This window comes from Microtus ochrogaster, unplaced genomic scaffold (genome assembly GCF_000317375.1).
Source record: "Microtus ochrogaster isolate Prairie Vole_2 unplaced genomic scaffold, MicOch1.0 UNK31, whole genome shotgun sequence".
Lineage (NCBI taxonomy): Eukaryota > Metazoa > Chordata > Mammalia > Rodentia > Cricetidae > Microtus > Microtus ochrogaster.
The window spans coordinates 2226993-2251750 of NW_004949129.1; the positions used below are offsets into that span (position 1 = coordinate 2226993).

General features: G+C 44.4%; 2 protein-coding genes and 1 long non-coding RNA gene across 6 annotated transcripts in view; 2 read left to right on the forward strand and 1 right to left on the reverse strand.

Moving 5' to 3' along the window:
- Med1 (mediator complex subunit 1) overlaps positions 1–7144 on the forward strand; it is a 46971-nt gene extending 39827 nt beyond the window's left edge. Inside the window, exons 17-18 of one of the 3 annotated variants that reach the window (XM_005368295.2) lie at positions 866–1006; positions 6176–7144. In XM_005368295.2, the coding sequence (XP_005368352.1) occupies positions 866–1006; positions 6176–6206 (172 nt within the window). In that variant the 3' untranslated portion in view covers positions 6207–7144. Of the gene's footprint in view, positions 1–865; positions 5842–6175 lie in introns of those variants that run through there. The other 2 variants (XM_026789846.1, XM_005368294.2) reach the window with 2 other exon arrangements.
- LOC113458464 lies at positions 3253–5911 on the reverse strand. The gene is made up of 3 exons (XR_003378842.1): positions 5835–5911; positions 3798–3833; positions 3253–3327 (listed from the first exon to the last, which is right to left on the reverse strand). It is a non-coding gene; the product is annotated as an uncharacterized LOC113458464 (long non-coding RNA).
- Positions 7145–7209: 65 nt separating the features above from the next.
- The window catches only part of Fbxl20 (F-box and leucine rich repeat protein 20), a 70521-nt gene continuing 52972 nt past the window's right edge, over positions 7210–24758 (forward strand). Inside the window, exon 1 of one of the 2 annotated variants that reach the window (XM_026789847.1) lies at positions 7210–8863. In XM_026789847.1, the coding sequence (XP_026645648.1) occupies positions 8816–8863 (48 nt within the window). In that variant the 5' untranslated portion in view covers positions 7210–8815. Of the gene's footprint in view, positions 8864–9102; positions 9627–24758 lie in introns of those variants that run through there. The other variant, XM_005368296.3, reaches the window with a different exon arrangement.

The window sequence follows — 24758 nt, forward strand, 5'->3', positions numbered from 1 at the left end:
TTTTTTGGTTTTTCGAGACAGGGTTTCTCTGTGGTTTTGGAGCCTGTCCTGGAACTAGCTCTGTAGACCAGGCTAGTCTCGAACTCACAGAGATCCACCTGCCTCTGCCCCCTGAGTGCTGGGATTAAAGGTGTGCGCCATCACCGCCCGGCAGCAAAATTTTTTCAAAAGTATGTGCAGAGTGTAAATTTACCCGGGAGTTAGAAGTAAGCAGTACTGCACAGCAGCATCAGTACTTTTCACAGGTCCTTTTGCTGTATCACCTGTGGCCATGTGAAGCCCCCAAAAGGAAAAAGGAAGGCAATTTCCTACTATGTTCCATTATCATTACAGTTCCTTCCCTTGTTTCTCCATACTTTTTTTGTTTTGTTTTTGTTTTTTCGAGACAGGGTTTCTCTGTAGCTCTGGAGCCTGTCCTGGAACTCCCTTTGTAGACCAGGCTGGCCGCGAACTCACAGCGTACTTTTTATTTTTGAAACGGTCTCTGGCTGTTGTAGTTCAAACTGGCTTTGAACTCACAGTTCTTGTCCCACCCATGCTTGAGGACTAGCTTTCTTTAGTTCACTGTAAACTATTTTTGGACTCAAAACTATTTTGGTTTAGTTTTAGTGTGTGTTTCGTAAGTAGTTAATAATTGCTTACTGAATCACAGTTCTTTTTAGGATTAATATATGCAAAGCTTTAGAATTTGGTAAAATTACTCTTGTTTTACAGATTACTTAACTGAAAATTGCTAACTAAAACCTCGTGAGGCTTAACTAAATCTCAGACAAAAGTACAGCTCTTTGTTCCCAGTAAATGTTAGGTTTTATTCATCAGCTAATGAATCCAGCGCTACCTTATTTTCTTTCTTCCTATCTTACAGATGTATGTCCATCCCTGTGACGATGAGGGCTATTCGGAGGAAGGCTGAAACCATACAGGCTGACACCCCAGCACTGTCCCTCATTGCAGAGACAGTTGAAGACATGGTGAAAAAGAACCTGCCCCCGGCTAGCAGCCCAGGGTATGGCATGGCCACAGGCAACAACCCAATGAGTGGTACCACCACACCAACCAACACCTTTCCGGGGGGTCCCATTACCACCTTGTTTAACATGAGCATGAGCATCAGAGATCGGCATGAGTCGGTGGGCCATGGGGAGGACTTCAGCAAGGTGTCTCAGAACCCAATTCTTACCAGTTTGTTGCAAATCACAGGGAACGGGGGGTCTACCATTGGCTCGAGTCCGACCCCTCCTCATCACACGCCGCCACCTGTCTCTTCGATGGCCGGCAACACCAAGAACCACCCGATGCTCATGAACCTTCTTAAAGATAACCCTGCCCAGGATTTCTCAACCCTTTATGGAAGCAGCCCTTTAGAAAGGCAGAACTCCTCTTCCGGATCACCCCGGATGGAAATGTGCTCGGGGAGCAACAAGACCAAGAAGAAGAAGTCATCAAGAGTACCGCCTGACAAATCCAAGCACCAGACTGAAGACGAGTTTCAGAGAGAGCTCTTTTCAATGGATGTCGACTCCCAGAACCCTATGTTTGATGTCAGCATGACGGCTGACGCGCTGGACACACCACATATCACTCCAGCTCCAAGCCAGTGTAGTACTCCCCCTACAACTTACCCCCAACCAGTGCCTCACCCCCAGCCCAGTATTCAAAGGATGGTCCGTCTATCCAGTTCAGACAGCATTGGCCCAGATGTAACTGATATCCTTTCAGACATTGCAGAAGAAGCCTCAAAGCTTCCCAGCACTAGTGATGATTGCCCACCTATTGGCACCCCTGTTCGAGATTCTTCAAGTTCTGGGCATTCTCAGAGTGCCCTCTTTGACTCTGATGTCTTTCAAACTAATAATAATGAAAATCCATACACTGATCCAGCTGACCTTATTGCTGATGCAGCTGCAAGCCCCAGTAGTGATTCTCCTACCAATCATTTTTTCCCTGACGGAGTAGATTTCAATCCTGATTTGTTGAACAGCCAAAGCCAAAGTGGTTTTGGAGAAGAATATTTTGATGAAAGTAGTCAGAGTGGGGATAATGATGATTTCAAAGGATTTGCATCTCAGGCACTAAATACTTTGGGGATGCCAATACTTGGGGGTGATAGTGGGGAGACAAAATTTAAGAACAGTAGCCAAGCTGACACAGTTGACTTCAGTATTATATCAGTAGCTGGTAAGGCTTTGGGTTCTACAGATCTTATGGAACACCACAGTGGTAGTCAGAGTCCTTTAATGACCACAGGAGAACTAGGGAAAGAAAAACCTCAAAAGAGGGTAAAGGAAGGTAATGGCACTGGTGCTGGCAGTGTATCAGGCCCTGGGTTAGACAGCAAACCAGGCAAGCGCAGCCGAACTCCTTCCAATGATGGAAAGAGCAAAGATAAGCCTCCAAAGCGAAAGAAAGCAGACACTGAGGGCAAGTCTCCATCTCACAGTTCTTCTAATAGGCCTTTCACCCCACCCACCAGTACAGGTGGATCCAAATCTCCAGGCAGTTCAGGAAGGTCTCAGACTCCCCCAGGTGTTGCCACCCCGCCCATCCCCAAAATCACTATTCAGATTCCTAAGGGGACAGTGATGGTGGGCAAGCCTTCCTCTCACAGTCAGTACACCAGCAGTGGTTCTGTGTCTTCCTCTGGCAGTAAAAGCCACCATAGTCATTCTTCCTCCTCCTCTTCCTCGTCTTCTGCTTCCACCTCAGGCAAGATGAAAAGCAGTAAGTCTGAAGGCTCATCAAGTTCCAAGCTAAGTGGCAGTATGTATTCTAGCCAGGGGTCCTCTGGATCCAGCCAGTCAAAAAATTCATCTCAGACTGGGGGAAAGCCAGGCTCGTCTCCCATTACCAAACATGGTCTGAGCAGTGGGTCTAGCAGTACCAAGATGAAACCTCAAGGCAAGCCATCATCACTTATGAATCCTTCTATAAGTAAACCAAACATATCCCCTTCTCATTCAAGGCCTCCTGGAGGATCAGATAAGCTTTCCTCTCCAATGAAGCCTGTTCCTGGGACTCCCCCATCCTCTAAAGCCAAGTCCCCTATCAGTTCAGGTTCTGGTGGTTCTCATATGTCAGGAACTAGTTCAAGTTCTGGCACGAAGTCATCTTCAGGGTCAGGATCCTCAGGCTCAATGTCTCAGAAAACTCCCCCAGCATCTAATTCTTGTACACCATCTTCCTCCTCGTTTTCCTCAAGTGGTTCTTCCATGTCATCCTCTCAGAATCAGCATGGGAGTTCCAAAGGGAAATCTCCCAGTAGGAATAAGAAGCCTTCCTTGACAGCTGTTATAGATAAGCTGAAGCACGGGGTTGTCACCAGTGGGCCTGGGGGTGAGGATCCAATGGAGAGTCAGATGGGAGTAAGCACAAATTCTAACCATCCCATGTCCTCTAAACATAACGTGGCAGGAGGGGAATTCCAGAGCAAACGTGAGAAAAGTGATAAAGACAAATCAAAGGTTTCTACTTCTGGAGGCTCAGTGGATTCTTCTAAGAAGACCTCAGAGTCAAAAAGTGTGGGGAGCACGGGTGTGGCAAAAATTATCATCAGCAAACATGATGGAGGCTCCCCTAGTATTAAAGCCAAAGTGACTCTACAGAAACCAGGAGAAAGTACTGGAGAAGGGCTGAGGCCACAGATAGCCTCTTCAAAAAACTATGGTTCTCCATTGATCAGTGGTTCCACTCCAAAGCATGAGCGTGGTTCTCCCAGCCACAGTAAGTCGCCAGCTTATACACCCCAGAATGTGGACAGTGAAAGTGAGTCAGGCTCCTCCATAGCGGAGAAATCTTACCAGAACAGTCCGAGCTCCGATGACGGGGTTCGACCACTTCCAGAATACAGCACAGAGAAGCATAAGAAGCACAAAAAGGAAAAGAAGAAAGTCAAAGACAGAGACCGCGATAAAGACAGAGACAAGAAAAAGTCTCACAGCATCAAGCCAGAGAATTGGTCTAAATCACCCATTTCTTCAGATCAGACATTATCTATGACAAATAACCCAATCTTATCTGCAGACAGGTCTTCAAGGCTCAGCCCTGATTTTATGATTGGGGAAGAAGATGATGATCTTATGGATGTGGCCCTGATTGGCAATTAAGAACCTTTATTTTCTAAACAGATAAGTCTAGAGAAGAAACTAATGATACATTCACATGTAAACCAACACAAGGGGTGAGTCAGATAGGCCTGATTTGTGCTTGAGATTCCTAATGGGCATGGCCTCTACACCACGCCGGGTACATTTACAAAAGTATATCTAAGCCCTACTAAAGGGACCATGGGGTTGCTTATTCACCAAGTCATATTCCTTTGCCAGAAAGAAATGTTAAAAAATACTTGTTTAAGATAGGGAGGGGTGGAAGGGAGGGAAAACTGTTGTGGGAAATATTCATATATATTTTTTCTCCCTTTTTCCATTTTCAGGACATGCTTTAAACTCATTTTAGTGCATGTATTTGAAGGGCTGGGCAGAAAAATGAAAAAGCAATACATTCCTTGATGCATTTGCATGAAGGTTGTTCACCTTTGGTAGTTGTCCATTTGAAGCATGGGCAAGGGAAGGACTTTGGCAGTTTTGGACACTTAAAGCATTGTTTGGTGTCTGTTCGTACGAGTGATTGGGGGAGGGAAAATTATTTTAGCTATTTATTTGTAATATTTTAATCCTTAATGTTTGTTTTTATGCAATGTTTGTTCTTAAATCTATGAAGATTATGGTTCAGAATGATAGGCAGGAAGGGCAAGGTTTGTTTGGTGGTGGGGAGCTTGCAGCTTTTGCTGATGCTGCAGCATCAAGCCCACACAGGTTAATCAGAGCCTGTCTTTGAAGTTAATTAGAAAAACCAAAACTATTATCTTTGGAGGTTTTTCACAGGGTTCAGACATAGGAATAATAGAAGTTACCTCCCTATGCAGTTAAAAGATTTACCTTTTTTTTTTTTTGTTGTTGTTAAAAAGGAAGGGTGGCTTTTGGGGGTATAAGGGTTTTCAGATTCTAAACCCTAAGGTATGAAAACCATTATAGAACTAATAGTTCTCCTAGTTCCACAATGTGCCAAAAGTCTACATCCCAGCATTTTGCTTGCAGGAGAGCTGATGCCATTCCTAAGAGCTGGACTCTGTTTCTCTTCATCACGAGGAGGAAGAGTTCAGACTTTAGTCACTCTACTGTCTGCTCCCCAAGATAAACAGTTTTAAAAAATGCAGCCATAGTTCACTTAAAACAATTTCAAGCTCACTTGAAGTAACGGGCCTGGAATGCTAAGTGAGCATGAAGATAAACCTTGCTACTGTGTAGCACACAATTGGACCTTTTTGGAGAAACAGGTCTGAGTCTGGATTCTGAGGGACATCAAATGAAACCCTTCTCATAAATATAGAAATCCAGGAGACCGTTTTGAGTGCAACAGAAGTTCTCAGTATTTGGAGGGTCCTCTCAAAAATCCGCGGCCTTACTTTGATTTTGCCACCTGCACTGTGCCATTCCTGATGATTCCATTCAGGATCTTTATCAGCGGAATGGGGCATAATCCCCAGCACAACTCTTCTGGATTGCAAAAAGAAAAAAAAAAAGCCAGGTGATTCATGTTTGTGTATGTTATAAGTGGAGTGACTTCATCAGATGCGGACGATTTCTATATCCGACACTCTGCAGGTTGGAGTTAGCATAGACTCGGAAAATGTACTGTGGCTTTCTTTCCTGACTGTTTCTCATTTCCTGTGGCGTTCTCCCTTTTCTGGTCATCGGTTCTCAACAACTCGGCCATTTCTGTGTCCCAAGGCAATAAATAGGAAACAAAACTTTGTAAAATGGAGCCAGAAAAGTTACCTGTTACCCTATCAGAGTTCACTGTCTTGGGTGACACTAACGAGGACACGAGCAAGGTGACACTTGAGTCTTTATCTTGTGGTGCTGATGCAGTGGCAGTATCTCAGATATACAGCCAGGTTGGATTTCTCAGAAGTCTATCACCTGGTTCTGAATCCTCTCCTCTTAGTTTCTGCAGGAAAGTTAAAGTCATATGGTGTTAAAGTTTGTTCTGGGTGGGGATGTTCTCATGGGGAAATGTACTGCATAGTTATAAGGGGCTCAGTCCCCCCAAGCAGAGCCAACAAATACCAAAATGAGTAAACTGGGAAGCTTTTTCTCTCTTTCTGTCTTCATCCCAGATCAAAGAATCCCGAGTTAGGATCTGGATGAAGGATAAGCCCCTGAAATGTCGATGGGCACACCCCACTCAATGACACAGCATCTGAACTTGCTTAACAGGGAGCCGGGGCTAAACTGCTTCACCCTGCCTGGGAACCAGGGAGCACTGCATTTCTCCACAGGGTGGAGGAGAAGAAGCAGAAAAAACCAAGCCTGGAACACCTCCCTCCCATCCAGGTGTACTCAGTCTCCTGTATCAAAAGACGGCATGGACATGAAGTCAACATCTGCCTGTTTGCTGCTGGTGGACTTCTTGTATTTTTAGTTTGACCTGATTCTTCTGTCTTCTGGCTTCATGTTAAGGGTCTTTGGACAAAGTCTGCGCTGATGTACAAGAATTTTTCAGATTCAAATTCATTAAATTGTATCTTAAAACAAGTGTTTCCAAGGTGAGGAAGGGGACCTTATATAATTGCCAAAGCCAGCTTCAGGTTGATAACTCTTGAATGGGATTTTCCTTTTGTCAGGCCAAGGTCTGAAAATCTAGAACAGTAATATCGTGAATTTTCAGAGGAGCCAGTGAGTCACATAGTATCCAAAGTTGAGTCACAGCAGATGTCGGTGTAGGAAACATTCACAATCCCTGGGTAATCTCATTTTGTATTTTATTTTCCTCTTTAGCCCTGCCCCCAGTTATTTGTCTTGAGTTAACTTTTGGAGGGGCAGGAAGTGTTATCTTAGAAACTAGGCTGGGAAACAAGCTCAGTGATAGAGCAGAGCTTTAAATTCTGAGTTTAGAAATGTCCATCAGGAGCCGTGGGAAGGGTCTTTACAGTAGTTCTGATTTGATTTCTGTGTGGATGGCTGTTCTGTAAATATTTTGTTTTGTTTTTCATTTTTTGAAAGAGTACAAATTCTGGGATTTCCCCCCCTCTAAAACATCACAAAAAACTGTTGCTTTACATACAAATAAATTTCTTTGATAAGAAGTAATGGGCTTCTGAAGGTTTTATTTGTTTTTAAAATGGGTCACTATGTAGACCAGGCTGACCTCTGTTGTTTTCTGAGACTAGGTTTTATGTAGCCTAGCCAGACCTTGAACTCTATCCTCCTTCCCTCCCTTCCCAAGAGTTGGGGTGGTCTTTTGTTCTGAGATTTGTCTCTTTGAGACAGTGTCGAGCAAGAACTTGCTATGCAGCATAGTATGTTGTAGAACTAGCAGTTCTTACTGCCCCGGCCTCCTGAGTGGTGGGATGACAGGGATGAGTCATCACCATAAACCTTACCATTTGAATATTTTCATTTGCTTAGCCTCTCAAAAGTCCAAATTAATAAAAACCAGTTTTCTAAATGGGCCACAGGAATGCACAGTTGGTAGACCTAAGAGACAGAGTTTTATTTTTCTTTTCCCAAATTTGATTCATCTGTGTGTCAATTTGTCTCACTTTTTCCTGAATTGCAGTTATAAATTCACCAGTAATTCTTGCTGGGATGTTTCTAAATTTTGCTGTTTTTTTTTTTCCCATTGGCTGAAGTAAAGGAAATACTTTAAAAGCATGTAGGATTCAAAGACAATATAACGTGGACCTAGGTTTTTGTGGGCCCAAGAACTGAATTTTTTGAAGCAAGTTTGTGTAGGAAGTGAAGTCCTCTTTAGGGGGAAAAAGAAAGTTTGGCCAGTCGTGGTGATTCACACCTTAAATGCCATAACTGGGGAGTCAGGCAGGTGGATCCCTTGAATTCCAGGAAAACTGAAGCTACTACATAAACCCTGTTTCAAAAAAAAAAAAAAAAAGTGCTTTAAGGTAAGCAAGCTAAGTTTTTTTAAAGGTTCGCAGCACTTGTCACTTGTAAATTTTCATCTTGATCGGATTCTAATTAAAACTAAAAAGAGTATAAGGCAAACTCATAACTGCTTTGAGTATGCAATTAAAAGCAGTATTGTGGCCTCATAGAGCACAGGCGCAATTTATGATAGTTTTTAATACTTCAGGATTGGTACATTGTGTAGTTTGTTTCTCTTTGAAGGGGCAACTCATTCTAGATTGTTTCCTAATTCATGGACAATAGGTCATAGGTTTAGGAATCTTGAAGGCTGGAGTTTACATTAATAATAGGATGACACGGACTAGCTTCTATATCCTAGTCCAATGAAAGTCCTAGTTTCCTGTGGGCCGACGCCTCCGCCTACTCGCTCCTACACGCTTGTTTCTCCCGCCGAAATGGCGTCAGGTTGAGGCTCTCACCAACCAGCGCCCTGATTGGAGGGCAAGCAGCCACTACAGCCCATTGGGCGCCACCGGCCGGAGGGGCGGGGATGCCACAGGCCGTTGTGCCTAGCCTGCCCCCACCACACCGGCGTGCGCCCCTCCCCCAGCCCAAGGAATGGGTGCAGTGCTGGGGCGTTGCACCCCCTGACCCCGAGGTGAAGCTTCGCTACCAGTCCCTGGGCAGAGCTGGGCTCTAGGTCCGCCTCTTAGCGCCACCAGCTCATGCCTTGGGCAGCCAGGCACTGAGAGACAGCCGCCCCGCAGCGGCCCCCCAGGCCTCCCCGCAGCACCCCGGAATGCAATTCACCGGGGCGGGAGAGGCAGCGGCAGCAGCACCCGCGGCGGCGGCAGCACTACCCCAACCCAGAGACGTCTAGAAAACGGAGGAAAATGGCTCCGAGCAGGGACCGCCTGCTGCACTTTGGGTTCAAGGCAACAGTGAGTGATAGAGGACGGGAGTTGGGGGGCCAGGAAGATGTGGGTGCCAGCTCAGGCCGCCGGGGAAGTGACTAGACTAGGGCTGGGGACACTAAGCTGAGGGCTCAGGTTCCGCGTGGGTCGGTGCGTGCCGGTGAGTCTTCGGAGGGTTCCGGCGATGGTCCGTCCCCGCTTTGCTCTCCACGCCGGTCCGCGAGCACGCGCGCACTCGCACCCGCCCCACAGCCCCCCTCCCTGCACGCACGCACACTGGGGCACTTCCCTGCCTCTCCTTGTCCCGGTGGGCTCGCGCCCGGCCGCCCCACGCTCCGACCGCTCGCGGGCTCACCGTCCGGGGCTGCGCCCGGTGGGGGAGGGGTGGGCTCGCGCCGCCGCCGCCGCCGCCGAGCGCTCCTCCCCTCCCCCGGCGTTCCGAGGCCCGGGCGGCTCTGCCCAATGAGGAGCGGCGTTGCTGGCAGGTGGGGAGTGTTTTTGTTTTGGGTTGAAGTTGAGGCTTTGGAGAGAACGGAGCTAGCGACTGGAAGTCGTCGCGGCCGCGGACGCCGCGGGCGGTGGTGGAGGCCCCGCGGGACTCGAGCGGTCTGTCCTCCGCGTCCGACGGGCGGGCCTCGCGTTACCGTCGCCGCCGCCTCCCGCTCCCGGAACTCCCGGGCCTGCCCTGGCCCCTGTCTTTGCACTCCGCACGCCGCAGCGCCCTGCCCGGGCCGCACCCGCTGGCCCCATGAGGAGGGACGTGAACGGAGTGACCAAGAGCAGGTTTGAGGTGTGAGCTCGGAGGGGTCTCGGGCGGCGAGGAAGGCCAGCTCTCGCACCCCAAACAGTCGCCCTACCGGAGTCGCCTCCCTTGTGCGGCCCGCCACCCGCCCCCGGTCGGGCAGTCAGCGTCCTCCCCTGCTGGCGACCCGAAAGCTCCGCGCACCGGCTCGCCTCGCCGTACGGGAGGCTCGCCTGCTGCCCCTTCTACCATCCACCGGCCCCGGACGGGATTAGCCCTGGCGCCCTAAATCCCTCCCTCCCCCCATAACACTCAGCTTCCCATTCTTTGCCCAGCCCTTGGCTAGCCTCCTTCCACCACGCAGTGAAAGCACCCGTCCCCGACTGGTCAGCGCCTGCTGCCTTCGTGAAGCGTTTGCCACCTCCCGAGCGGGAATCGATGAGTCCTCGGTGAAAGTAGGAAGTGGGGGTGGGAAACTGGGATGCTAGAGGCGACTGTTGGGTTTTTGGTGCTCTTTGGATATTGTTCTGATACTTCCTCTTCCCCGTTTAGTCTGTACTTTTGTGGGTCATTGTTACTGGTAACTTAGATATTGGTTCAGAGACCGTGAGGAAGGTCGAAGAGCCTTCGGAGAATTCATTTCTGTTTTTGTCTTAGGTTTGTCCTCTGCAGTGGGAGGTTTGTAGTCTTGGAATTGAACAGTAAAATCGTCAGCAAGCTCTTTAAAGAGGATTCATGGACTGAGCAAGGGATCCCATTGAGAAGTATTGTAACTACTGAGAAATACAGTAGTACAATAATGTGCAAGAGGCTTCATTGGTAGGCTGCGAGACAAAGAAACTTACACAGCAAGAGTAAATGTTACCTGGCCTTCTCTGGCAGAGACTCAGGCCGACCTGGGGTCATTCCAGTCCCAGCGTACTTCTCACTGGTGTTTCTCTCTCCTCCCTTCGGGCGTTGTATTTTTAACATGCGGTGTTTTCCCTTCAGCTCTCTTTTGAAAGATGAAAACGAGGCAGAAGTTTATGGGCTTGGGGTGAAAGTCTTACCTAGGAATGGAACCTCTATTTAGTGTTTGTAGTTTTTAAGAGTATGAGGAGATAAAAAAAAAAAAAGCATAAAGTTACAGCTAGATTAAGGTAGGGTACCTGCGCAGGAAATTTAAATTCAGAGTTACAGTATTGAGTTGCAGTGAGGAAGTGGAGAAAATCAAAGTCCTTGGTTACACTAGAGTTATGTATAGCTTAACCACGGGGATGGGGTGCAGGGGGAAGCATAATAAAAATGACCTATGTAGGACGTTGTATTGCTCTAAAGTGGAGCATCCAATAAGATTAATTTATGGCAATTTCAAACTCAGTACTATTGTAAAACCTTTGAAATTACTAACTAGACTTTTGGCAGTGTAGGGGTACTCAGAGTCCAAAATGCTGAAAATTGAGTGGGGTGTAACCTGAATTGCAGTGAGTTCTTTACCAATTTGCTATTCCCTTTTAGGTTGTAGAAAAGACTTACTGTCATTTATGCTTTAGAACTACATTGTTGCTTCTTACTTTCAAATAGTTACTTGTTTTGTTTTTTTCTTGAGACAGGGGCTCAGGTAGTCAGTGACCTTGAGGTGTTCCTCCACTCACCCAAATGCTGGAATCACAGAGACGTGAACCACCATGACCGTCTTGATGAAATTTTGAATCTTGAAAATTGCCAGCCTGTGGTTTGCACGCCTTTAATCCCAGCACTCAAGAGGCAGAGACAGGCTGATCTCTGCATATTTAAGGCCAGTCTGGTGTACAATCGAGAGTTCCAGGGACACAGAGAACTACTGTCTCAAAATAAAAACGAAACAAAATCCTCAGAACTAAGATAATTTTTTATAAGGGGCTGATTATTTCTCAGTCGGTAAGCTCAGAATGTGAATTTTTGTAAGTTGAGGAAATCTATATAGAAAATAATAGCTAATTTCAAATTGTGGTCATGACTAATACAAATGAAAGATTCTTGCCCCACCCTGAGATGAAAGATACTTCTCTTTGCATACTTGATTCATTGTAACCTTTTTATGGGGACTGTTCTAATGTTCTCTCTCTCTCTCTCTCTCTCTCTCTCTCTCTCTCTCTCTCCCCCCCTTCTCTACGGTCCTCCCCCCACCCTGTGTGTGTGTTTCTTTGTTTTGTCTTTGTGGTGCTGGGGAGCCAGCACAAGACCCTACAAGAGCTGCATCCCCCAGCCTTCATTTTTTTTTTTTTTTTTTTTTTTTTTAGACGAATTTTCAGTATGTAGCCAACATTGGCCTGGAACTCTGTCATCCTCTTACACTGTCTCTTGCTTTCTGGGATGCCAGACAGCTGCCACAGTGTCCAGTTTGGGGCTGTTTTCTCTTCTATACTTTTTAATATTGTGACCAGAGGCCACATGCTTTATATCTTACTCTCAGAACCAGGTACACAAAAAAGTTTCTACGTTAAACTGAACTTAGTGGCTGCAAATTGTAACCCTAGCACTTGGAGATTGAGGCAGGATTTGCCCCTGAGTTCCAGTCTGTCCGGTTTATATACTGAGTTCCAAGCCAGCCTGAGCTGTAGAGTGACACCCTGTTCAAACTTTGTGCCCTCCAACACTGTCCCCAAGGGGAAAAAAATAAAGTTAAAACTAAGAGATCACTGGTTATATAAGTCAAATATGCAGCATCTGTGTAAAGCCAAAGTAGGTGAGTTCAGGATAGAGAATGAAAGAGATGTAGAGCTGTAAAACTTCCTGCTTCCTGCTCTGTTGCATTGTGTCTTTTTTTAATTAAAAAAAGTTTAAAGATACATTTTATTTTATGTGTCTGAGTGTTTTGCCTGCATGCATTTGTGTTTACTTCATGCTTGCCTGGTGCCCACAGAGGTCAGAAAGTGGCATCAGATCTGTAGAACTGTAGTTACAGATGGTTATGAAGTACCCTTTTGGCACTAGAAACTGAATCCAGGTTCTTTGCAAAAGAGCTGCAAGTGCTCTTAACTATCAAGCCATTTCTCCAGCCCCACACTGTGAGTCAGGGTTTCACACGATAGCCCAGGATGGCCAGAAACTCACAGTGTAACCCAGGCTAGCATGAAACTTCCAATAGTCCTCAGGCTCCACCCCACATGCTATATTAATTTTGATACTTCTATCTTACATTCAAGAAAAGTTAGGACCCAAGAGGTTAAGGTATTAAAATTGTGCCGCTTAACAGTAGAGGACCAAGAAGTGGGCAGTGGTGGCACACGCCTTTAATCCCTGCACTCCAGGAGGCAGAAGAAGGCGGATCTCTGTGAGTTCAATGCCAGCCTGGTCTACAGAGCAAGTTCCAGGACAGGCTCCAAAGCTACAGAGAAACCCTGTCTCTAAAAACGAAACAGTAGAGGACCAAGATTCTAATTGTTTTTGTTTTTAGAGATTAAATTTGTGAATGTGTATGTGTGTATACATGGAGTGCAGGTGCTGTGGGAGTCAGAAATAGGATCCCGAATCTAGAGTTCCAGTCGATAATGAACTCCCTGGTGTGGGTGTTTGCAATCAAACTTGTGTCCCCCCCCAGGAACAGTTAAATGATCTTAACCACTGAGCCGTCTCTCCAGCTCACCAATCTCTATTTTTCTACACTTAATCTTTTCATATTGTTCTGCTTTTAGTGTAACTCACCATAAAGCACATTAAATGTGTGGAAACGTGCTTTTCCTAAAATCCACCGAATATATTTTATTTTGCATATGCTGTCAAATTAATGAGTGTGTCTTTTATTTTAATTGTGTTAAACAGCATTTAACACTCAGAAAGATTGCCAAGAGACATATTTAAATATCTAGTCTTGCCCTTAGCTTCAAATTGAGATTTTTTTTTTTCAATTCAGTTTTGACTTTGCCATGTTTTTAATAGACCTGTAGTAAAGATACCATAATGATGGGGGAAAGTTCTTAACTTGAGTTTATTTTTTTTAAATCTTAATTAACATTTTTAAAAAGCCTTAGTGTTACCTTTAGCTGACATTGAATATTTTATAATCAGTGTCTGGAGTTGTTAAGACTGTAAGGTAGGAAGTGAAAAACCCTATTTTGGACATACTGAATCTATATTCATTATTCATTATGCTTCACTGGCTTTCTTATAAATAAATAATACTACAGACATCGGTGACACTAGGTCTTGTCTTTGTTTTCTGGTTTTGTTTTGTTTTTTTTGGCTTGCTTTTGTTGTTTTGCCAACTCACTTTATCCAAAATAACAAAAATCGTATGGCACCATGAAAGAACATCCTGTATCTCTTTGGAGACCTGATTGTTCATGTAGGCTTTGCTATGAACCAACCTTTTTGTTTGTTTGTTTTTGTTTGTTTGTTTTGTTTTTTGAGACAGGGTTTCTTTGTGTAGCCTTGTCTATCCTGGAACTCACTCTGTAGACCAGGATGACCACAAACTCACTGAGATTTGCCTGCCTTTGCCTCCCCGAGTTCTGGGCGAACTTTTAACAGTTTATTTGGCCTGGTGATTTTCCTTCTTTTTTTACTAAGCAAGAGAGTTAAAAGCAATTATTTAAGTACCTTTTGGTTTAGTAACCTGTGAATCTGTGACTTTTAAAAAATAAATATGCAAAGCCAGACGTCCTTGATCATTTCTTCTGCAAGGCTCTCATACTTTGGTTCAGGCTGGCCTGGTGGGGGACACCTGTTATTTCAGACACTTGGGGTGCTGAGATAGAGGAATACTGGAGCCCATGAGTTGGAAATCAGCATGGACAACACAGACCTAGCCTCAAGAGTTTGCAGCCTCAGTCTCACAGCACTGGTATGACTATATGACTGAGATTTCAGAACAAAGCACAACATCTCAAACAAAGCATTAAAACTCCATTTTTATTTCCTTAAGTTTTTATATTTTATACCCTCTGAAGAACATCCTGCATATTACCCATTTAAGCATTTGTTTTTATTTTATGTATGTGAGTACTTTGCCTGTATGTATGTATATGTACCACATGTGTGTCAGTGTCCTCTGAGGCCAGAAGATGGCATCAGATCCTTTGGATCTGCAGTTAGAGACAGTTGTGAGCTGCCATATGGGTTCTGGGAACTGAGCCTGGGTCTTCTGGAAGAACAGCCAGTGCTGTCAACCTCTAAGCCATTTCTCTAGCTCCCTTTTTTGTTTCTGTTGTTTTAGACAGGGTCTCAGTTTGTTTCTTAAGTAGTGTGTGTGTGTGTGTGTGTGTGTGTAATTGTGTGAATACAGGTCCCACAGTGTAGAGGTCAGAGAATAACTTTTGAGGTCACTTTATTCTTCCTGTTGTGGGTTCTGGGTTCTGGGTTCTGAGGGTTGAACTTGGGTCATGATGCTTGAGTAGACAAGCACTTTTACTTGCTGAGCCATCTTCCCAGTCCCAGTTGTGTGGATTTTTTTCTTTTTGTTTTGTTTTGCAATGATGTATTTATTTATGTGCAATGGTATTTTGCCTGCATGTGTGCCTGTGTGAGGTTACCGGATCCCCTGAAATTGGGGCTACAGTTGTGAGCTGCGATGTGGATGCTGGGAACTGAACCTGGGACCTCTGGAAGAGCTACCAGTGCTCTTAACCTCTGAGCCATCTCTTTAGCCCCTGATTTTGTGTTTTTAAGACATGGTGACCTCAAAACTACTGTGTAGTCAAGGCTGACGAACTTCCAGTCCTCCTGCCTCATCATCCCAAAGCCTGAGATTGTGGGCAGAACTGCCAGGCCTGTCTTTGTTGTTAGTTGTCTTGTGTCGTGTTTTCTATTGTTTTGAGACAGAGTCTCCCATGTGGCCACCCTGGAACTCCATACATACATCAGGCTGGTCTCAGACTCAACAGAGATCTATAGAGTACTGGAATTGAAGGTGTATGCACAACACATGGCAAGAATTTGTTCTGAACATTGTAAGGATTTATTTTGAAAACAGCTACCTGACGGTTCGTTTCCATTCTTGATTCTTCAGACTCAGATTGCACCTGGACCTCATGTATGCTAGTCAGGCCCTCTTCTTCCGAGCTGCATTTGCAAATATCTGACAACCTTCACTGGGCAAAAACTCCACAAAGTGATTTTTTTTTTTTTTCCAAGACAAAGTTTCTCTGTATAACAGCCCTGGCTGTCCTAGAACTCACTCTGTAGACCAGGCTGGCCTCGAACTCACAGCGATCCTCCTGCACCTACCTCTGCCTCATGAGTGCTGGGATCAAAAGCATGGGCCACCACCTCCTGGTTTAAAATATTTTTTCTTTTGTTTCCTATTTGGACTTTTTTGAGATAGACTCCTGTTCCATAACTCAGATTAACATGGAAGTCTCTATAACCCAGGCTGGCTACAGCTCATGATTCTCTTTTCAGCATCCTAAATACTGGGGTGTAGGTGTGAGCTGTCACACCCTTCTAAATCATCATTTATGTTGAAAGTAGTCACACTTTCAAACTCTAGTATTCTTCTAGTTTGGGTCATTTGTCAGTATAGCGTTACGGTGTGTTTTCCCCGCACTGGGCAAGAGCTTTCCTACTGCTCCACAACGGAGCGGCTGACCTGGAGTCTGCCCAGTGACCCTGAACTGTGGGTCCTCAAGTATTCTTCTGAAACTGGTATTAGAGACCTGCACCACCAGGCCAGACAGGTGCTGCTGTTGAATCTGTTTTTACTTTTTTGAGACAGGGTCTTATTGAGTATCCCTGACTAACCTGAAACTCACTATGTAGACAAAGCTGGTCTGGAATTCACAGAGATCTTCCTGCCTCTGCTTCTGGACTGCTGGGATCAAAGACGAGCACCATCCAGGCTAGATGAGATCATCAGATCCAGGGGAGCTGGACTTAAAAAGGGTGTGAGCCACCTGATGCGGGTGCCGAGAACTGCACTCTTCTCTGAGCCCAGGTCCCCTGGAAGAGCCGCAAGCTCTCTTAAAAGTTGTTCGATTCTGAGCTGGAGAAATAGTGTAGTGTTAGAACACTTGCCTAGCATGAGGGAACCCACAGGTTCATTACCCACTATGTAAAAATTTTAAAGTATATATAAAATAAATTTTAATTTCCAAAACTGTTCCATTACAAACCTTGGCCTCATTTTCCTTGCAAATCAATAAGTACTTTTGTTATTGTTTAAAGAGCTGTTTCTCTCCCTTGAAATACTGTTTCCTAACTTGTAACAAGTTGGAAACAATTGAAAATTCTAATACTCTAGCTAGTGTAGTGCTATGGTTCTGGAATTGTATTTTTAGATATTCAAAGTAAAATATTCTAAGAAATCCAAGAGAGAGAGAGGGACCAAATTTAAGTGCTTTGTGCTGTTTTCCTCCCTGACCTTCTAGGCTTAGTGAACTTTTAGGTAGGCCCTCACCCAGATAGTAACTCGGAGGAAACAAGACATCCAACTGTAATTTTATAGTGATATGCCTTTATGCATTTTAGTCAAAAGGATTCTAGTATGTCACAGCTAACATACATTGGTTTTTGAAGACACGGTTTTGCTGTAGTTTTAGAGCCTGTCCTGGAACTAGATCTTGTAGACTAGGCTGGCCTCGAACTCACAGAGATCCACCTGCTTCCGCCTCCCGAGTGCTGGGATTAAAGAAAGGCATGTGCCACCACCACCCGGGCCATGATTCATTTTTATTATGTGATTTTTTTTTCCTTCTTGGTTTTTTAAGACAAGGTTTCTCTATAGCTTTGGAGCCTGTCCTGGTACTCACTCTGTGAACCAGGCTGGCCTCAAACTCAGAGAGATCCGCCTGCCTCTGCCTCCTGAGTGCTGGGAAGTGCTGAGATTAAAGGCGTGCACCACTACCCTCTGGCGAGAACTACCATTTTAAGGGAAGAGTAGTATGTAAAAACTCCAGTGTCAGATTTGAAGGTCACACAGGTTACCAATTTATCTTTGAAAATTGGGAGAGTTGCAGTAAGGAAAATTTATTTTCAGCTATTTTTCCTTAATAATATCATAGCTCGAAAAGCTGTATTAAGGGACTGGAGAGATGGCTCAGTGGTTAAGAGCATTGCCTGTTCTTCCAAGGGTCCTGAGTTCAATTCCCAGCAACCACATGGTGGCTCACAACAATCTGTGATTGGGTCTGGTGCCCTCTTCTGGTCTGCAGGCATACATACAGACAGAATATTGTATACATAATAAATAAATAAATAAAAATAAATAAAAAAAGAAAAGCTGTATTAAACAAGAGTTTGATGTCAAATTTCTAAGTGACATCAGTTCAACTCATGATGAGGAAATGAATATTGGCAATCTCATTTTAAAGCCATAAAGACAAAGTTAAATGGATTTCCTCAGTTTTCAGTGTTCACAGCAATGCCAAGATTAGGTCCCCTGAGATCTCGATTCCTGTGTTTACAAGAAAGTTTGATAAATTCATGCAGTTTATGTCACGTAACTGCTGGAGAAATATAAGGTCTCTTTAAATAGAATTATTTTGCACTGGTGGGTTGAGTGTTCTCCCTCAGTGGCAGATCATGGTTACTTCCTGAGTTAGATCTCCAGCATTAAAAACAAAACAACACAGTAAATACAATTATTTTCATGTGGTTTCTTGTTTTGTTTTGTTTTTCTTTTTTTTTTTTTTTGTTTTGTTTTGTTTTGTTTTTTTCGAGACAGGGTTTCTCTGTGGTTTTGGAGCCTGTCCTGGAACTAGCTCTTGTAGACCAGGCTAGTCTCGAACGCCCAGAGATCCGCCTGCCTCTGCCTCCCGAGTGCTGGGATTAAAGGCGTGCGCCACCACCGCCCAGCTTGTTTTGTTTTTCAAGATAGGATTTCTCTGTGTAATAGTCCTGACTGTCCTGGAGCTAGCTCTTGTAGACCAGGCTGGTCTTGAACTCACAGAGATCCTCCTGCCTCTGCCTCCCAAGTGCTGGGATTAAAGGCGTGTACCACCACCACCCGGCAGGTGTGTTTTTGAAACAAGGTCTTGCATAAGTGACATAGGCTTGCCTTGAATTCACTTATATAGTCCTGGCTGGTCTTAAAATTACAACATTCCCCCTGCTTTAACGCCCTGTGCAATGCTGTTTTTGATTGTTCCATTTGTGAGACAGGGTCTTAAGTATCCATGCTCACCTCAGACTTCCTATGCAGTTGAGGATATCCTTGCACTTCTGATCCTCCTGCCTCTACCTCCCCATATTTACACAGTACACTATTCATGCCCAGGGCTTTGTGCATGCTAAATAAGTATTCGCTCAACTACATTTCTACCTCCTCTAGTCTCTCTTAAGGAACATGTTGAGAATATGTTGACCTTAGCAAAGCTATATTTTTGTTGTACTTTTTAGAGGCAGAGCTACATTTTAGAGGCATTTATATAACACATCAGTTGTGACTAAGAATACTGAATATTAATGAAGCCTCTTTTACAGTTACAGTTCATGATAATGTGCTAGGAAGTTACAACATTAAGCACATATTTTTACTTATTCAAAGAACATTTCAAAATCAGTTTTCTACAAGTGTATTGCAGGAATAAGTTGTAATGTGTTTTCTACATAAACGTCTTTACATCCCAAGCATGAAACGGTTGTCAACAGCTGATGAGGGTGAGGGTTGGAAGAGTGTTGAGTGTCAGCAACACAGTGCCCCTTCACAGAGCAGATGCATCTCCTGCCTGTCTTCAGTTCCATCATAGCTGTATTTTCTACAATTAGAGAGGGAAGAACGGCCAGCTTCCGGGGTAAATGCTGACTGATCCAGTGTTTTAAAATGTCAACTTAGAATTCAGTGCCAGCGTCTCATCTCGGCAGACATTTATCCTAGCTGCCAACAATGAATGCAGTGATGGCCGTAATGAAGTGCTGCTGGGTTCTTTCCACGTTTCAGACGAGAATTCAGGGGGGCTGTCGTTTAATAACCAGCGTGGAAAACCCACTCAAATTAGGAGATGACCAGTTATAGTTCTCCCTTTGTAAAAGACCTTTCCTCTAAATAGTAAGTTCTTAGCGAGTGTAGGGTCATACACCTAAAATCCCAACACTTTAGAGGTGAAAGCAAGAGAATTAAAAAGTTGAGGTCATTGACAACTGCATGGTACCCTGTTCTCAAGACCAAAACTAGCAGGGTGCAGAGGCAGGGAACTCTGAGTTGAAGTCCAGTCAGGCAAGCCAGAGCTATAGTGAGAAACTCTTAAAATGGAGCAACAGCAAAATTCACAAAAAGAAACTGAGGCCTTTTAAAGTATTTAAAATATTAAGTTACAGCCGGGCGATGGTGGCTCACGCCTTTAATCCCAGCACTTGGGAGACAGAGGCAGGTGGATCTGTTTTAGTTCGAGGCCAGCCTGGTCTACAAGAGCTAGTTCCAGAACAGGATCCACAGCTTCAGAGAAACCCTGTCTCGGAAAACATATATATATATATATATATACAAACAAAAAAAAAGTCTATTTACAAACACTTATAATATGCTACAAAGTGACAACAATAAGCACAAATTACAGGCACCTTCATTTTGTGGCAGGGAGTCTGCTAATGCTACACAAACTTAGAATTTAGACCTCACAGTGGAAGTATTATAGCCATTATAGAGACTGGAAATCAGACACAGAGAGTTTAATCTGAAAAACTTCCCCAACGTCATACAGATGGTAAGTAGCAAAGCCATAGTTCAAACCTAGGCTTCAAAGCTAATGCTGGTAAATGGGCCCTGTAAATATAAATAAATTCCTCAGTTGCTAAGCGGTGAGAGCCACAGCATGCCAAACTCCAGGATGCCATACAATCATTATACCTATTTCTCAGCAAAAGCATTTGCATGGTCATAATACTGCAGACTCCCACCCCTTTTCCAGCCTTCAGATGTCTGCTTTTCTCTGTAGTCAGAAACAGGCGAGGTATCCAAAGCATCACATTAAGACCACAACGGCTGATTTGCTTTTCTTTACTAGGATTATAAAGATATTTAAGACATTGACAATGAATTAACTGTCTAATCTCTCTGCAAAGGATCATAGTAAAGGAAACCTTAGAGTTAGACAATGGAAATCTGTAAAGGGAACTTACTCCTAAAGTGCCATTTTTATTTTAATTATGAATGTCAGTACGTATGTGTACACAGGAGTACAGTGTGCCAAGCAGCCCAGTGGAACTAGGTTACAGGCAATTGTGAGTCCCTGGACATGGGTTCTAGGAACTAAGTGTAGGTCTGCTGGAGGAGCCCTGCATGCCGTGCTCCACACACAAACCTCTGGAAGGCTCAGTGGTGCTTGAATCCCGACCTTCTTGGGAGGCTGAAGCAGGGGAAGGGCTTGAGCCCAGGAGTTCAGTCAACACAGGAAAACCCATTTAATCCCATTTCAAAAGCTGGTAGGCCATTCAGACCTGATAATTATTTTCTTTGTTATTTTGTTACTTGAGATATAGTCTAGCTCTGTAGCCCAGGCTGGCCTATAGAACTCTCCTGCTTCCTTGTGTGGGTCACAGGCCTCTTTCTTTTGTTTTAAAACAAGATCTCCTTGTTTGGCTTTCAACTTGCTAAGTAGCGGAGGATGGCCTGGAGCTCCTGATTTCTTCCCTCACATTCAAAGTGCTTTTGCAGTAGTGAGGATAGAACCCAAGACCTTTGACACATTAGATAAATACTCTTCCTGCTAGGTTACATTTAAAGCCCCTTAACTGGCTTTATACATTGAAAGAATGGTATCTGTACATTACTTTCTACTAATAAATGATCGTACACACACACACACCATGTACATACCCTGTCCTCTTGTCCAGCACAGTTTGGTCCTGATGGGGGCAATGAGGGAATGAAGAAATGGCAGACACATACACAGAAACTGAAGTCAGGTGGGCCATGCTACCTCTAATCGAACAGCATCAACTATGGAGCATCCTGGAGCCTCCTGTATCTATCATAAGAGCATCTCGTATATATATTGTAAGAGGGAGGGGTAGGAGGTCTCAGTGGGGAGCAGTCTCAGGCTGCCGTCATCCAGAAGGAAAAAGCTGCAGTTGCTAGTTTCACACCAGGCAGTTGGTTTAGAAACACTGGTAATCCTCCATGCCTCTAAGCCTCACCTGGAAGAAGGCTTTGCCAGTTCCTGTTACTATGAGGCTTTGGTCCTTGTCAACAATACACATTCTCTCAGGACTTCATCCATTCCTTTCACACTCACTCAGGGCTTCCTTGGCTTCCCATACATACTTTATTTTTAAGTTTTCTTTCTTTTTTTCTTTTTCTTTTTTTTTTTTTTTTGAGACCTACCTGCCTCTGTTCTGAGTGCTAGGATTAAAGGCATGTATGCTACCACTCCAGGCACGTACATAGATATATTTTGAGTCACGGATAGTCACAGAGCGTATCTGTATCAGTTTTATGCCTGTAAGAGGAACTGGGTAATTGTGTGCTACAGGCAGATGTGAAAGCCGGAGGACAGCTTGGGAAAGCCAGGACCCAGCACTGCTTGTCAGACTAGCTCTTACCCGATCAGTCACTGTCTCTACCGGAGATACAGGTTTGAAGATGGTCTTGCTTTGTAGTACCATCTGACTTGAATTCGTGATCATTCAGCCTCAGCTTCCCATGGGCTGGGATTATTGCATGCATCAGTGCATCACCACGCCCGCTTCAGTCACATTTGCTAATGACTAATCCAGTCATCAAATATTTACGGAGTACCTCGTATGTGCCTGCTGTTATGAATACCAGGGGGTGTAAAAATGAACAAGACAGACAAAATATAGTTAGTAAATTATAAAGGATAATATGTAATATATACAATACTAATAATAAATAAAGGGTAAAGACTTATCAGTAGGAATTGCTGGTGTGTATAGGGCGGGGGGAGAGGATGAATAGCCTTGTAGACATTTAAACTGGAGAAGATGTCTTGTTGACCTGGGATGAAAGACTAGCTGCCTAGTATCCATAAAGCCCTGGTTTGTCCCCAAAATAAAATCTCGCTCCTGTTCTCTGGAGACATAATTATATAAAACAGTCTTTGAGATTATTATAAAACATTGTTTGAGACTGTTCCTCTGTGTAGCTCTGTCTGGTCTTGGAACTTGCTCTGTAGCCCTGGCTAGTCTTTTTTTTTTTGGGCGGGGGCATTTCAAGACAGGGTTTCTCCGTAGCTTTTGGTTCCTGTCCTGGAACTGCCTCCCAAGTGCTGGGATTAAAGGCGTGCGCCACCACCGCCCAGCCCTGGCTAGTCTTGAACTTGTTATTTGCCTGTTTCTGCCTCCCAAGTGCTGGGATTAAACATGTGCTTCACTTCATTCCCCCATTATGATTTATTTATTTATTGTTATTTTTGTGCATTGGTGTTTTGCTTGCATGTATGTCTGTATGAGGGTGTTGGATTCCCTGGAACTGGAGTTACAGACAGTTGTGAGCTGCTGTGTGGGTTCTGGGAATTGAACTCAGAACCTCTGGAAGAGCAGCCAGTGCTCCTCACCTCTGAGCCATCTCTTAGCCCTGATCTGTTTCATTTACATCTACTTGTAGACTGACCTAAGTTTATGCACTATTTTAATGTGCTATGTTTTGACTGTGCCCCCTCACATGAGGTCAGGTGAAGATTTTTCAATTGTGGCACTCAAAAACTTTGAATTTGAAGCATTTGATGTTTTGGATTATGTAGTAGTATGAGCGGCGGGGCTGTGTTCCTGGCACCCGGCCGCCCGCCCGCACAGCTAGCTTTATACCCGAAATAATCACACGGAAACTGTATTCATTTAAACACTGCTTGGCCCATAAGCTCTAGCCTCTTATTGGCTAGCTCTTACATATTGATCTAACCCATTTCTAATAATCTGTGTAGCCCACGAGCTGGCTTACCAGGAAAGATCATAACCTGCGTCTGCCTGGAGTGGGAGAATCATGGCAACTCCTGACTCAGCTTCTTTCTCCCAGTATTCTGTTCTGTTTACTCCGCCTACCTAATTTTATGTCCTATTAAAGGGCCAAGGCAGTCTCTTTATTTAACCAATGAAATTAACACAAAACAGAAGACTCTCCCCCATCAGGATTAAGGATATACTATATTGTGAAAGTAGAGGTGATAGGGTTTGCTGTTATTAAAGGCTATGATCTCTGTTAGGCATGATAGTTTACACCTTCAATCCCAGCACTGGGCAGGTAGAAACAAGTGAGTCTCTGGGAGTTCGAGGCCAGCTAGGTCTACGTAGTAAGTTCCAGGACAGCCAGAGCTATGTAATAGAGAGACCTTGCTTAAAAAACAAAACAAACAACACTCTTGAGTGCTGGGATTAAAGACACTTGCCACCCAGCTCCTGGCCGCCTGGCTAGCTTACACCCCAAAATAACAACACACAAACTATATTCTTTTAAACACTGCCTGGCCCATTAGTTTTAGTCTCTTCTTGGCTAACTCTCACATCTTGACTAACCCATTCCTAATAATCTGTGTAGCGCCCCACATCACAGAATAAAACTATTTCTCACATCTCCTCTATAGTCACTGGCTACAAAATATTATTGCCTCTTCTAACCTCTTATTGTAGTCTCAAATCATGCTTTCTGTGATTATGTCTTCAGAGGGCAGGAGCTGTATGATTTGTGCATTTTATTTAAATACTACAGTTATTTAGCACATGCCACAAGGAACCATGGAAGTCAGAAGCCAACTTGCAGACATGTTTTCTCCTTCCTCAGTATGAGTCCTGGGAATTAAACTTAGGAGTCCTTAGGGACCTGAAATATTTCTCAGTTAGTAAAACCAAGTTAGGAGACGAAAAAGGAATGAAAGTGCAAAGAACGGGAAACGGCTCGGTGTGTGTATAATACCATTATGGTGGCCCACGTTCAGATCCCTAGTACCCATGTAAGACCCACATGTGGTCTTATATCTGCCCTTTACCTCAGCACTGGGCGTGGGGGACAGAGAGAAGAGAATTGCTAGGGTTTGCTGCCTGCCTATCTGGAAAAGATCTCCAGGTGGGTGAGAGACCTTGTCTCAAGGGTTACAGCAGGACACCCGACATCCTCCTCTGGCAGGGCATTCCATGGATGTGTGTACATGCACAAACAGCTCTAAAGCCAAGTGCAGACCAAGAATTGATGGCGGATGTAGGCCAAGTAGACAAGGTAGGAACAACATAAAGGAAAATGTGTGCTGTTGCGTCAGATGGTATAGGTGTCTATCACAGAGAGCTTGACTGTTAAGTGGTGTGGTGTTTTTATCTTGAGATAGCTTAGTCAGGGTG